The sequence below is a fragment of the Ciona robusta genome, chromosome 9 (genome assembly GCF_009617815.1).
Source record: "Ciona robusta chromosome 9, ASM961781v2".
Lineage (NCBI taxonomy): Eukaryota > Metazoa > Chordata > Ascidiacea > Phlebobranchia > Cionidae > Ciona > Ciona robusta.
Window position 1 is genome coordinate 3274905 of NC_143243.1, and position 15994 is coordinate 3290898.

Sequence of the window (15994 nt, forward strand, 5' to 3'; positions counted from 1 at the left end):
TACTGCTACCATTGTGGCCATAAGATAGTTTACAGCAATTGCTCCAACACAGTGGTCCCTTATGGGTTGTCTCAAATGTTAGCCAAACAATAGAAAATAAATGAACAAAATCCAAAAAGTTACAAACGTGATAACTCAAAAACAGGCATGGCCATGGGGTATGCCAAGAAGAAAACACAACGAATGTCATTGTTTCTGAATGCAAGAATAAATAAGTCCAATTTATTCCTCAATTTTATATTTGATTAGTTGCTCTCTATTATGCTGGGTGTAGCGACCATGCTTATCTTCTTTCAACTAAATATAAATATGTTCTTAAATGTAAGCATGTTTTACCAACTGTTGTTTTTCGTCTTTTCGTTAAAAATATTCTTAAACCATAATCAAAAAGACAAAAAAAGTTAATATTATGAATAATATTATCACCTACCATTCACAGATTGGACATCACCAAATTAAGTGCAAATTATTTGCATTACAGCATCATGCAGTTCAGCAGCCTGATCTATCTGTCCTGAGTGCTGTAGCATATTTGTGCTGGTTTGTTTGTGTTCCGGAAGTGTTACAGTTTTGGGTTGCCTCTTGAACATTATCTAATAAAACAACAACATTTTTAAAGCAATTGTATAATTAAACGAATGTAACTTTATCCTTGCATTGCCAGAAAACGACAGTCGTTAAACACAGGTGTTCTGTGTTATACACTTCGTGCCAACTTTTAAAGTATGTTACAAGTTAAGTATGTTACTTTGTGGGTGAATATTTCGTGTTCACTGGGTTGGAGCAAGTACCATTAAGTGTCTTACCCAAGAATTCATACGCCTACAATGGTAGCAGCGAAGAGCCTTGAATCCGTTACATTTGAGTTAAAGGCAGGCGCACTAACCAACGATTGCCGGTGTCGCGGAAATCTGGTCCCCATTGGCTACTGCACATGCGTAGACACGATACATTTTTATCAGAAATCTTTAAATCTGGTCCCGAATAAATCATATATAGATGTTTTTTGTACAAGTTATTTTGTTTAATGTAAAAATGTAAGTTTTGTCGCCTTTTTCGTTGTTGATGACAAGTTAACGGTAGTAATCACTTGTCATCTGTCATGATGTATAACTTAAGTTAAAATATAAATTTATGATAAGAAGATAAAAAAGAGAAAAAGAAATGTATACAAAATATGTCGCATTTTACAACTGCTGTTATTTTTAGTCGGCCAGAGTTCTAGATTCTTCTTAAAGTAAGTTATAAATAGCCTGTGGGAACCAGTTTTCTAGTGGAACCAGATTTCTCATAAACCGGATCATGTCCTTGTTAGATTACTATTTTATTACTTACCAAGTAGGGTGAACAATTGATTGACTTTTGATGAGTAACGTTAATGTTGTATGCAATGTTTCGAACATGATCGTCCCAATCGTTCTGACTACTGGAATTACAAAATAGAAAAAAATTGTTTTATGTTTGGATGACATTAAATTTTATCTTATGGGAAATCCCATGCACTCTCACAAGGTTAATATTTTTACTTTAACAGTTAGACTATCTATATACAAGTTTTGATTTTTGCTATGTACGTTTTTAGAGCACGCACTTCTAAAACAGAAAAAAGTCATTGTCAAGGCTTAATGCTGCTATACTATTGTGGGCATATTTTTCCTTAAGCAAAACACTAACTGTATTTCTGCAAACTGCAATTACTCTTATCACAGTAGTCACTAATGGGTTGTCCAAAACAGAAAAAAAATCTTACCAAAGACATAGTAACTAGTTAGCAGGCACATGATGTATAAAATAAGACAACAATGTTTAGGTATTAAAAAGCTTTATTTAAAAAAATGCTTTGTACCTTTCCGTATGTTCATTTATAAGTTTTCTAAACATTTGACCACTTTTATCTTGCCCATTGCTTTTTATATGGCAGCAAGAAGCAAAGTCATGCTGGATCGAAAACTTTTTAAAAACATGCTCCTTCGTCTGTTGCATGTAAAAGTTGATTAAATTTAAAGAATATGTGTATGAACTACATCAGGAGTGTAGGAACACTTACACTGACAAATTCTTGACCCTTGCCCGTAATTACTTGGTGAGGGGGGCCATATAAGAAAATCATTTCCAACATTGTATCGGCAATTATTTGTGCCGTTTTTGCCTAAAACACAAGTATTTTGAGAACTTCGCTTACAAAACTAAAATAAAATGTATAGAGAAATACAGAAATTAATGTGAATGTAACTTGCTTTATTCACATGTGGCGGAAAACAGTCGTTATAATAACACAGATGTACTGTTTCATACACCTAGTGCCCTGAAAACAAATAACTTACCTTTATTGCCTTTGCGTATATAAACTTCGAAAACAAGCATGTTGCAACAAAAATGTACGTATTTCCAAATTTGGACTGTGGAAATGGACCTGCGAAATCAACTTTTACAACTTCCCAAGGTTCATTGAATGTGATGATTTTTTTTTCCGGTGGCATTATTTTATGTCTTAGCACTTTATTCCTAAACTGGCATTCTGGGCATTCAATGATCTAGTAAGAGAGAATCAGTATATTTTATAAAACAAAATAGAATACTGGTCAAAACCACACAAACCCATTTTTTAATATCCGCAGTTATTGTTTTCCAGTAATATAACCGACTGAGCTTTTTTTGTGTAGCTACCCTTCCCCTATGTTCCCCAGTTGCTTCATCAATATGACATTGTTTTAAAGCCATCTTATGTTCTTCTTTGGTATATAAAACTTGTGCCAAATGTTCAGCTTTGCGCAAAAACATCTGGTTATCTAAAAAGCATATAAATATAAAATTATGGAATAAAAAGAATTATTTAAGCCAAATACCGCGAATCACATAATTGCAGGCTGCTTTTCTGATTTTTCTTTTTTCATTAACATTTTTGCATGTAGATGTATAGGTGCCAAAATGGACATACTGTTTCACAGCCAACAAATATTCATCAGCCTGCTAATTGTTGTTGGTTTATAAGAGCAGTGATGTATTTTGACACCACAGTTTTCAAAGCTAAATTTAATTAAGGCATCAAAACAATTATATAAACTGCAATGAATCTGATATTAAAATATGGTTTATATATATGAATATATCTCGCTGACACAGTGTTGTGAATAATGCACAAAGCTTCTAACTTAAATGTTACAGGTTCAAGACTCACCACTGCTAACATTTTGGGCATAAGAATCCTTGAGCAGAACACTTACCTTGCTCTAACCCAGTGGTCTCTTATCGTTATGGGTTGCCTTAATTGTAGACAATATACAATAAAAAAATAAAAGAATAAACACCCATACAATTGAATTAACTCGTGGACACGAGGTGTACAAACCACAACACTTGTAGTATAGACTAGTAGAGTGGGGGAAATAAGACACCATTTTATTTTCTTGGCCCATTTGCTAGTGAAAAAAGAATTCTAAACTTGTATTCTCAAGACTGTCATAGACCTTTGTTAATTGTTTTAAATACGATATTAGAATATTATGTGCTGCAGGGGTCCCATCTTCCCCCAAACTACTATATGACTACCACGGCCACACCAGTATAAATAAGTTACATTTTTTTTATTTATTATATATATATATATATATATATATATATCTAGATTAATATTAAAACCTGGTCATTGTTTGATGATGGTGAAGCCAACGTATCTAAAAAAAAAGATTCGTTAGGTTGAAACATACTTTGGTTTAAAAAAAATGGTTTTACAATAAAACTTATTAATAGAAGGTTTTTTGTAGTTTGGCTGGATTAAAAATTATTGTACATTGCATAAGGATATTGGTTGGAAAATTTTTTGACTCTAGTATGTCTTACCACATTGTTCATTGTTTTGAGAAGTTTCACTTGGTGTGGATGTCATACTGACGTTGTGCAAGTTTGGGTGTATTATATTCGTTTTACATTAACTAAAAAACTAGGCAGTACAAACAGTGCTAATAACCTACAGAAAAGAAAGAAAGAGAAAGTACACGGTATAACTGATTAAACTGAAAACAGTAATGAAAAGAAAATTAAAATGATAAGTATATGCTATCGTCCTACTTTCTCACATGATTATCTTATGTTTCCCCATATGTGGTAATTTTAGTTTTACACAAAAAGACAGGCAGTGTAGAAGTATAAACTGTTGTGTTAAAAATTTGTAGAAAAAGGAAGCAATAATGAATAAACAAGGTGACAACTGAAGTCTTGCAACATAGCATGTCCAAAGCACTTTAAAATTCTTTTTTTATTAAAAACAAACAACTAAAAGATAGTCCATAAAAAGAATTTAAGATAACACCAGACAAACTCGCCGATCAGACGGGTAGACATATAAAGTAAAGTTTCTAAATTAGTAAGAAATGGTAGAGAAAAGACAAAATAATGTCACATTCATTAAAATGAGTTCCTACATATCTAGATGACAGACTCGGTAGTTTTTCAAAGTATGATATCGATGAAAACAAGGTACCACACACAAGGCGACATTACACTTTTCACACATAAATGATGTCTGCCTTCTTCCAAGTTTCCTTCTGCTGTCACTGCATACAACACATTGAGGCTTTTTATCAATTTTTATTATCTTGTGAACATACTGTGGTGGCAAAATTCTTGACAAAACCGCACCTGGCTGTGGTGGCCTCCATTTTTCTGTAATGTGTGGGTTATAATCCACCAGCAAACCAGAAACACATGCCTCGATGTACTTCTTGAGATCCATCTTATCACTTGAATCAGAAGTTTTTGACGTGTAAAGAATATAAGAATTGACCACACAGATTTGTGCAAGATTCTCAAATATTCTTAAAGACCATTTCAGCGTTTTATGTCGAAATAAGTTCAATTGCCTGAAAATAGGAATGACTCCACTCAAGTAATTGTACCGCTTCTCCGAGTTTGCCTTTTTCATATCATTGTAGTTTCTTTTGTTTCCTTTCTGTGTTGCAGATTTTGCTTTTATTGCTGAACTACGAACTGCAATTTTTGCACACACAGGGTTGTTATTTTCATTTATCGTTTTTAATTCTCCTGGAATGCCACCGGAACCATTTGTCTGGCCAACGAATTCTTTTGCAAGGTTACGGTTTGTGTAACTGTTTGCAGTATTAATATAAATGTCATGTTTGCCTATATAGCGGGTACATAGCTTTCTCACAATGCTAGCTCCTTTTTCTGTTTCCCTTGATGACCCAGCATGTATTGCCCACTCTAACAAGTATCCAGTCCTAGCCTCAGTAAGCGCATACACTTTGTCAGTCCATTGGATTGGTTTTTTCCGCACGCGTTGTTCTGATTTGTAGTTGCATGCAACTGTCATCTCATGAATGGCCAGTTCTTTGTCTGGCTTATATAGGGCAGAAAACTTGGAGACAAGAACATCTATCAATTGACGCACTTTAAAAAGGCGATTGTGTTTTTGGCTGTTTTTAGAAGAACTCTCTTCATCATTGCAAAAGTGAAGCATTGCTCTTATTAGAGTAAATCTGACTCTTGACATAATCTTGCTAATGCTGCTTGTTACTGTAATCCAGGATGCTGACCAATAATCCTGCATATCAACAGTGTTACACAGCCCCATGGACAAAAGAATTGCAAAGTAAGCCTTCATCTCAGCAACAGTTGTGTCTTTCCAAGTGCGCAAATTTGATCCTTTTTTTAATTTTTTTTTACGAAGTGTCTGTGCAGCATGTCGGTTAGTTTCTGTAACCAAAAGATCCCAGAATTCGGCAGATAAAAACATTGCTAAATAGTCAAGAGGTGTAACACCGTCCATGCCTGGTTCCATAACAGTTTCTCTTAAATTATGATCTTCAGGGTAATAATCTGTAACTATTCGCACCCAATCTTCCATACTATCTTCTGCCGATAACTCCTCAAGAAGTGTTTGTTGAACTGTACGTTTACTTTTACTACGATCGTTTAGTAACTTCTGTAATTTTGATGGAGTGTGAACAGTTTCATCATCCGAACTGAGGCAGCAGTGGCCCAGTGGCCAGTGATTGGGCGCATCAACATTTTTTGAAGACGTAGCATTGAATTCATCCATTAAAATGTCCGACTCGTCGGAGCTACATGCATATGCAGCATCACCTTTATCCTTTTCACTTTCTGCCTCTAAAAAACTCCAGATCGTTTCATCCGCAGATACACCTTTTACCGCCATACTTTATACTATACTAAAGCTACAAGACTGCTAACATTTGTTTTGATTAATTTCGCTAGAACGATAATCGCACGCTTAGTTAGGTTCTAATTAAAACCATAGAAAACCAATTTTTAGGCCGTAGCCATAGTCACAGATGGGGCCCCTTTTAAACTCGTTTGGCATTTCTTATCTGTGCTATAGTTTTTAGTCGGTACACCCCCATGTCGTGGTATATAGTAGGGTGGGAAAGAGGGTGCTCGGGGAGAAACGGGACTCATTAATGCGTTTCCAACGGCGTCTAAAATCTGTACTGCGCCAATATTTAACATAAGCGATTTAAACCAGCGCCGTTGCACAGTTGGTTAGTCGTTAGTCCGCCTGCCTCTAACCCATAAGCAAGGCTTTTCGCGACTATACCCTTGTGACCGTATATGTGACCTTGGTCAAGCATTTATGGTCGCGTATTCGTTCCGATTGATATATTTGTATCGAGCGCTATTACGCATGCTCTGAGACACTACTGCGCATGCGCAGTAGGTCGGAACCAATGCCACTCAGTCCAACTTTATTACGACCCTCCGTTGAAAACGTTTCAGACACGACGTTTACACGTTAAAACTTTAGTTTTCGGTTTAAAGTCAGCAGAACTAAGTTAGTACTTATTTGCGGCCTAGAAAAAGTATGTACCACTAACACACTTATTTTATTCTAGTATGATAAGCACATTTTACTTAATTTAATTTACCGGTGTTGGTGAACCAATGAGATCCTAGAATACAAAAATTATATGCGGCCACTTTCGATACCTGTGCTTCCAATATAAAATTTACGGGCACTGTACTATAAATAGAGCCTAGTGGTACCGATTCAAAAATAAATGTTAATAATTCAAAAAAAATATTAACTGTAAATATTAATATTCGCCATAAAAAAACATATTTTTTCTACCGATCCATGCAGCACTAGCATGTTATCTCCATCGAAATAATATTTTTTCTGGATTTTTTTAAAAAGAGTATACGTTATTATTAGAGCTTCTATTATATCTGTTTCAACCTACTGCGCATGCGCAATAGCGCACGGTAGAAATATAGCAATCGGAACGAATATATCACAATACCGGTGGCTGTACACAAAATGCGTATTGCGTTAAAATGCGCAAGTCGCATCCGAAAACGGAGCGACAGATTCCGTAAGAAAATAGAGCGTTTTCTCGTTTCGAACCATCCGTTAAAGGGCACTGCACACAGAACCCGTCATCGCACGATTTCACGCTTGGTTGGCGGCCGAAGTCTGCTTATGTGCAAAAAAACAAACAGTGGGTAACCCGCAGCATTTCCTGGACAGTTCGTTAATGACCTTTGCAGTCTGTAGAACAATCCCCCAACCTAGGGAAAAGTTTTGACACAAGCAAAATCGCATGCGTACGTGCGCGAAAATCCAACATGTTGGATTGCGTCGGATGGCCTTGCGTTAACAGACATTTTGCAAATTTCGGACGTTACGCATTCTATGTAAAGCCGCAATCGGAAGGCGTCGAACCGAGTTTGAACGTACTTACGGAACCGAGTTTGAACGTGCTTGCGCGTATGAACGTACTTACGGAAACGAACCGAAACGGATCCTATGGACAGCCACCTTAACCCAGAGGTACTGGGTTCAAGGCTATTCCTTACACACATAAAAAATATAAAAAAAAACATAACAATAATCACCAACTAAGTAACATACTTGGTAACTCGTAAGCTGGAACGAGGTGTATGAATAGTTATGTTATAACGACTGTCGTTTTCCGGGCACGCGAGAATTACACGTTACAGTTATTCATTCATTCATTCATTCATTCATTCATTCATTCATTCATTCATTCATTCATTCATTCATTCATTCATTCATTCATTCATTCAAACGAGATAAAACTGTTTAACAATACCAGGATTAACGGAATAAATGTAGGACGGGACTGGTGAGTATGGTAGCAAGTATAAGCATAAGGGGTATAAAACAGAACAAATATGTTATAACGACAGTCGTTCACACAGTCACGGGAGGTTAAATAAGTTATACAGTCATCCATTCTATTTCTGTCTGCCGAATACACGGATGGTTGTAATAGAGAAAAGCCACAAAGATAACTGCGGTTCGTTTAAATGTCGAGTGACTCTGTTGTAGGTACAGCCACTAAAGGGCAATAAAGAGCAAGTGTGCTTTTAAAAGTTCTGGAATTATAGTGGTTGCAAAACGATCAGAGCAGTCCTGCATGTTTTAACCTACAAGTTATGTACAACATTTGTCTTAGTAGGGCGTGTATTAAAAGATTTAATCTGAGGATTAAAAACTTTTTGATCTTATGCTTCCAGAATAATTCGTTTCAATCAAAAGCCGATTGTTAACGCAACAGAGAGGGTTTATGACGTGTTATATACCCGTGGTACCATGATCCGCGACAAAGCTTCCCTTCATCTCATGTTAAGTTCAAGGGATTAGTATTTTCTCATAAACCTTTGTTGAATTTATGTTTACACGACAAATGCTGCATTCGTTTGCGTTTCCGCGTTATAAAGCAGTGTTGGCGCAATTATATTTGGGCTTTTAACAAAATGGCTACCGATAATTCGGGTCGATTTTAATATAATTGGAAAAGGTGAAATTAGACAACCGGTTGTCCGTTTGCTATTAATTATTGAACACGTTACAATTACAATGACAAGATTAAATTAATTACTACAAAAGTATATCGAAAATAGTTGTATAAAAAAACGTTAAAAATGTTTAAGTTTTTTTTTAAATTTTATACGTACTGCACGGTCTACTTTGTTGACCTGCTGACTTTGACCTACACGTGTTCCAATTTGTAATGCTGGCCACCGAATATTAATTTTGGCAACCTGTCGAAAGTGATGGATAGCCAGATATCACTCTACAATTTTGATGACAATTACTCAACACTTAACCTATTAAGGATTCGAGTTCGTAATTCTCAGAAGCAATGTTCGACGCTATGACCAATGTTACCGCCCTGGTTTTAATTCTGTGTGACGAATTTTGGATGACCAGCAAACAAGGGATGCTGTGTTAACATCGACATACAAAAACAAACAAATTTCGTAATCTTTCCGTTGTGTATGTTTGAGTCATCATTTCGGTTCATCCATTTCTTAAGTTTGATTGTTTATATAGGCGTGTCTTTTACAATACACGCCCATCAGTGTATGATATTTTTACCTGCTATACGTAATGTCTGCATACGAACAATATAATTATTAATCTAGTGTATAAGACAATGATTGCACGTAAACCCCAACAGTTTTAATGAACTATAATTTTACGGGATATGGCTCTGATAAACGTCCGACGTGCACCCTAGTGTTGTACAAGCGCCTAAAAAGTTTCCGATTGAAATGCAATTTACCACTACAAGCCACAAATGCAGGTGCGCCGACAGTAATAATAAACAAAGCTTTAATCCGACCATATAGTATCTTGCCCAATTCGGAAAAGAGTAATGGGCGTGAAAGTAGAACCAATTCATTGAAAGCATTAGACACCAAAACCTCGGCTTGTTTTTTGTGTGTTCGCGGAAATTTGATGATTATACGAAAATTTGAAGCGTGTAACGGTATACGATAGATACGTCACTCACCTGGGAGAAAATAACCGGAAAGGGAAAGCAGAGCCCACATGCGGGTTTAAATTTAATAAAGGTCGATTTGATGAGGTAATTATCGGTACACCCCCCACAAGATAGTATAACGTTAAAGTCGTGAGTGAGATAAACCAAAGCATAAACAGCACGTGCAAGATCCCACTTGCCGCCGACTATTACCTCGATCAGCGAAATTGAGGTTGAGACTACAAACGAACAATTGTAATATATTACAATACGCACTCTGTACGTCGAGTCCAGATCGAAGCTCCGTCTGTCGTAGCATTATGCTGAGTTGCGTCATCCATTTGATAAATTGAATAAAAGCAATACGTAAAAGTGGTTTCTCAAGTTACTTAACACAAGGAGTCATCAGAGATTGAAGCATCCGGGATTGAGTAATGTTTATTTAGACTCTTAACGACGGTCGCTTTTCTCTCACAAGTAATGGTGCTTTACCAAACATTCGATCTCATTGACATTTTTTATTGAAGTTCCGTGTTAAACGGTGATCGGTCCAGTTTTACGTGTGGTATGCCCGATTGATTCGTCTGTGGAACAGTTGCCGCCTTTATCTGTGACTTGTGGCTGTGGCCAGCGATTCATGACACATACACATATTTGTGTACTAAACAAAAAGCAATACTGACTGAGACAGCTAAAGTCAAGTTTGTAGTGCAACATTACCTGAACATTTATACGCGGAAACGACACCCAACCGCCCGTCAGGCCAAGTTTCAAAACCGCATCGTCACGCATGAAAATTAAAACACGTCATTTGCATTACGTCACGTTTACCGTATTATATGATATCATGGTAAATTTCGGAAAACCTGCCGCAAACTTGATTTTGCAGAAATGTATTGCAACACGTCCTTTCGTTTTAAGTCAGATAAGGTAAATATAAACGAATCAAGGTTGTCTATTGATTGGCATTGACCAAATCGTACTACCCTCGCATGAGAGTAACACCAATAGGTAACTTTGGGTCGTTCAACCGACAGATCGATTTACACTGGCGTAAAGTGGTTCAATAAACGTGCATAATCCTCTGTGACGTAGGCATGATGTAATAAGTCGTATAGGTACGTCATTGACGGCTGTAATTCAATCAGAGTATCGATTTGGTCACGTGAGCCAGTCATTTTTACTTAAAACTGACTTATATTACACATGGAATTATTCGACTGGAAATTTCTGGTAAAATTACTCATCAAATAAGCCCTCTTTTTATCATCTATGACGCCATCGGTCACGGGTCAGTGGTTCCGGATCTCACGATGATGACATAAAGACCGGCACTTGGGTCACGTGCGAAAATTACCAAGTCGTTAAGAATTCGAGTAATGTAAATAAGATTGCCATTGTTCGCGAAAGACTTTATCAGCGACGTTTACCGTCGCGCGTTTCGCAAATCAAAAATCACGCCACGAGCGAATCCTATTGTCCTTTTCAGGATTTACTCGTCACTGTTGCGAGAGTGTGTTTGCTCACTGGCACAAAATGCCCGATGTTAAAACTAATTGTCGCAGATTACTGGTGTTGGTAATTTAGAAGAACAAACAAAGGCCGAAGGAATGGCTCGAGAAGGAATTTTCAAAAGCGATACTGTTTAGAAAAACGCAAGGGCAGTTATATTATAGGCGGGCGCTAGAAAAACCATAAGTGGATTCTTTCGAAACTTTATCGTAAAACCTCGGAAATCCCATCTAAATATCCTTCGATCAGTCTCAAGGCAGTTAAGTTCTCGCGTCATAACAGTAAGGCTCGTAGTAAAGTAGTGTTGGTAGGAGGGTCAAGCATTCTGATTCGACGATAAGCGAGGGCGAGGCGAGAGTCGTTCCATGGACACATGGCGTGGATACAATATCCGCGAAGGCTCCTTGAGAGGAAAAAAAGGCAAATTGCGTTAAAAGTTCAACGTGCACTGCTTGCCTCAGTCAGAATTAAATTTGTAACAGTAAAATAACCATGTGTTTCAAGGAAGGCATAGAAAGTGTTTTGGTTTTATGAGAAATTTAAATTTTCATTGAAATTAGTAATATATTAAAGTTGGTAAATACTTATTTTCTAATATTTTAAATGTCGATTTGTCATAACCTTTAAAAGATATATTGTTACGGTAGATACGCATACGGACCTCGGGCATACGTAATGCTACAAAGTCATATTATGTCATGTTTCATAGTCTGTATATTTTCGTGGTAAATAATGTTAACAATCTATTTTTCAGATATTTTTCGTAAAAAATCGAACAACACAATGAAATTTCTGTGCTCTCTTGTTTCTGTTCTATTGTTCGCGAATGGAATCTGCATTATTACGTCACAAGCATTCGACATGCAGAAATGTCATCCATGCACAGCAGAAGATTTGAATTCGTGCCCAGTATTAGAGGAAAGTGCAACATGCGAACTAGTGGTGGAACCCAACTGCGGGTGCTGCATGATGTGCGCTAAGTTAGAAGGACAGAGCTGTGGTGTAGCAGAGGGATATTGTGCGGACGGTCTACTTTGTGGACCAGCTGATTTTGATAATTATGACGCATATGGTTATCTTCAAAACTTCGTCTGCATGACAGAAGCCGCCTTTGATCGCGTTTACGATGCAGTTGTCAATAACCCATTGATACCTGAATCTCCCACCCAGGGCGAAGAAGACATCATACATGGTAAGTTAACGATAACTTATCTTCTGTGTTAATCTTTACACACAGTTTGTTGCGGCAACATTTTGACGAACCTTTGCCTCGCCTCTTTTGCTTGTTCCTGAGGCTTGCGCCGTTTCTGGGCTGCATATACTCTAAATAAACGGAGCGCTAATGCATAACTTATACCTGTAAAACTTTTGCAACCGATAATACTGGATAAAATAAACATGTCACAGATACTATAACGGAAGCAACATATTATACTGTGGAATATTATATAACAATGTTTTTTTTTAATATGAAATAGTGTCGACCCCGCCCCCTGCACCAGAAAGCACGACGATTCCTGATGAACCCCAAGACGAGGTGTGTATTTAATTAAATTTTGATTTTTTCAATTTTTTTTAAAACTGTTGCCTAATTTTTTATTTTTTAACTGTTGCCTAAAAACTAAAATTAAATTACAAACTATTTTTTAGGGTCCTTGTCAGAGACATTGGGATATGGTATTATCAAAGACATTTTTTGACCGACACGAATGGGTGCCAGAGTGTACACTCCATGGTTACTACAGCCCACTGCAGGTATAAGCTGATGACATACATATAATCTTCACGAACCAATTACGTATCGTGCCCGTGTAATTACGATTGATCCAATTATCGATATACTCTAATGTACGGTCATGTTATAGTGTGAAGTAGCCTTCGGGTTGGTGAGAGGACGTTGCTGGTGCGTAGATCGACTCGGTAACGCTGTGTCAGATTATATGGCGGATGATGCAATGGCCAGATGCTGACATTTACAACTTATACATCCCTGGGCAATGGAAACTCCATGAAATGGCCGGATGCGCGTGTCGCCATTTCAAGCCAATTCTTCACTTGTGAAACTACAACGCTTTAAATACTCGTGCCCGACACATATAGCAGGCAGTGATTAAGGCGTCAATGACGTGGTTGCTTTTATATTTGGCCTGGTCCCGCTAAGCAGTAACCTATCCTGTTCGCGCTACTCGACAGTACAACGATGTCAACGACCCGGGCTTAAAATAAATACAGCCGTAGGTGAAATGGCCATAGTTACATAATGGCGTCCATTTTCGTGAAAATTTTATTTTTGGAAAATTTGTTACGTTTGTTGGAACATAGCCGCACTTTATTATTTATTTATTTATTATTTATTTTTACTTTTCAGTCTCTTTTTACCTATTTGAACAATGTTTTGCAAAGTGAATGTAAATTAAAATTGTTGTAGTGTTATTTATTATGTTGTCATAATAAAAACGAGAAGAACAAATTTTGATTGTTTAACCTTTATTTGTCTCTTCGATTACGCGGTAGCGAAGAAAAGGAAAAGACGGGATACGGCGACGAAAAGATCATTTTTGAAAGACTAATGATTAAAAACATAGTACACAGGAGTAAGATAAAGGATATCTTTAGCAACCATACCTCAAATTTCTTAAATGTGTTTAAAACAATTAATAACGTTCTTTTATAATTGCGGTGCTACGGTTATATATAGTAGGATGGGGAAAGATGGGACACATTTAGCGCAGAATATCTAAATATCCTGATCGTGTTTTAAACAATTAACAACGGTCTATGAAGTCACAAGGATACGAATTTATATTTATTTGAATCTTCTTTGTTTACTACCAAATGTGACCAGTAAATGGAATGATAGGGTATCCCATCTTCCCCTGTCCTACTATATATACAATTTTGTAAATATAGTTTGTTACTAAATGAACGAGAAAAGAATATGATAACATATCCCATCTTACCTCACCCATTGAAATATTATATGACTATGATCCAATGGTGGTTCTTTACTGGACAAGTTTTACTTATATAGTAAAATATTGGTATGTAAATATACAGTTGCTGCTGCCATTATCGTAACTGTATCATATTGTTTTATGTAAATGCGCCGTTACCTGACTATTAAATACCTAACGGGTGGAGTAAGATGCTGTATAAAGTCCATACAGAAGGTGACCGAAGTCATTTTAATACGCCAACGTACGAACCACATTTGGGCTAACTTTTTATAACAATGGCGCCACCGAACGGAAGTATAAGCAATAATCTTTATAAAATAGAATCGTTAAAGTTGCTTGTTGTGTGGTTCTTTATAAGCTAAACACAAGCGTGAGCTGGGTGGTCTAAAAGTTCATGGTTTAAAACCATGGCCGGTAATTAGTTGGTTGACTACATCACGAAATTGTAATCGGATATATTAGAAATTAAAAGGCTAGCGAAACGCACTTGTTCGACCTTCCGTTATAATTTGTAAACTCTAATCTTAATTTTGGTAAACCATAAAAGGCGTATATTAAAAAGGCGGGCCAAAGTTTAATTATATCGTCGTTGTACTTCCCCACTCTCGCATTTTGCGTTTAACGCTTTTGTGGATATCTAAATATAAACTCCCTAATTTGGTCTCGCGTCCCGTGCGGCCTATCCTTCGAAAAGGCAATTTTCTGTGTTCGACACGATAAAAGTTTACGTTTCTGGTAACCACACCATGTAAGCAGTACATTGCATCAAGTGAACACCTGGCTTTAATGGTAGATAGGGGAAGTCAGACCGTTAATTTACATTCCGTTCAATGTATTTGACACATGGGTGAACTTCATGACATTTTTGACAGAACTCGAAATATGTTTGCTATTTTAATACTGAAGAACATATAGGATTGCAGTTCGTTTATTTTTTCCGGTCTTTACAATCACCACTGCTGCTTGTAGTTAAGCGACTGTAAAAAAATCATCAAATTATATTTTGTTGCTAATTTGTGACCTATTAACAGATGTCCATGCAGCTGCTTAGTGCTTACACTGTATCGATTTGGAAGCTTGGCAGAGTAAACATGCAAGTGATCTTCTCGAACCCGATCTCTCATTTCCTGATCGGTCTGTTCCCGACGTGTGTTTGACGTCAATGAACGTAAATAATTGCCGATATTTCGATGAGTTTCTGATTTGAGGGAATTGAGTGAAAATAAATTAACAGCTATGCACTATGATGTAATACATGACGCCTTGGCGAAGGAAATCTGATTGGCCACAGCTGTGATATTACGTCAGAAATGCACATGTTGTGACGTAACAAATGTTTTTACCTGGCTTGCTGAAGTCACAATTTTCGCCATTTATCTTCTTTGAGAGATCTTGGTAATCTGAAAACGAGCGGTCAATAACTTTTTGCTTTCTCCTAGCTTCCCAATGCATCGCCGCCATCTTTGTTTTAGAATTGGACTTATGCCGGAAATGAAACTGTGCTCAAATATTTCTGCTGCTAGCGTCACTACAGATTTATCTGCGCTGCAAATAACTACAACTATTACCCCCTATACTCTCACAGCAGGTGGCTATCGCCTATGAAACAAGCCTAGTTTTAAATAGATCGAATTACATTGTTCCATACGCCGTACGCTCGCGACAAGAACAAATACAATAAAAGGTCCTTCTTAAGTCAACATATACGAGAACCCTTCAGCTTTAAATGCCACAGTACTAGAATTGTGAGAACAA

The 15994-nt window shown here is 37.0% G+C and overlaps 2 protein-coding genes across 2 annotated transcripts; one reads left to right on the forward strand and one right to left on the reverse strand.

The window, feature by feature from the left end:
* The first annotated feature begins 11520 nt into the window (after positions 1-11520).
* On the forward strand, positions 11521-13752 carry LOC149730897 (insulin-like growth factor-binding protein 5). Its single transcript, XM_089884125.1, has 4 exons — positions 11521-12474; positions 12761-12819; positions 12933-13037; positions 13148-13752. Exons 1-4 carry the CDS (start codon positions 12015-12017, stop codon positions 13250-13252), a joined length of 729 nt encoding a protein of 242 aa, XP_089740251.1. The 5' UTR covers positions 11521-12014; the 3' UTR covers positions 13253-13752.
* A 1302-nt stretch (positions 13753-15054) lies between these two features.
* On the reverse strand, positions 15055-15982 carry LOC149730898 (uncharacterized). Its single transcript, XM_089884126.1, has 3 exons — positions 15583-15982; positions 15298-15437; positions 15055-15216 (listed from the first exon to the last, which is right to left on the reverse strand). The coding sequence occupies exons 1-3, from the start codon at positions 15698-15700 to the stop codon at positions 15190-15192; spliced, it is 285 nt and encodes a 94-aa protein (XP_089740252.1). The 5' UTR covers positions 15701-15982; the 3' UTR covers positions 15055-15189.
* Between the last annotated feature and the right edge of the window lie 12 nt (positions 15983-15994).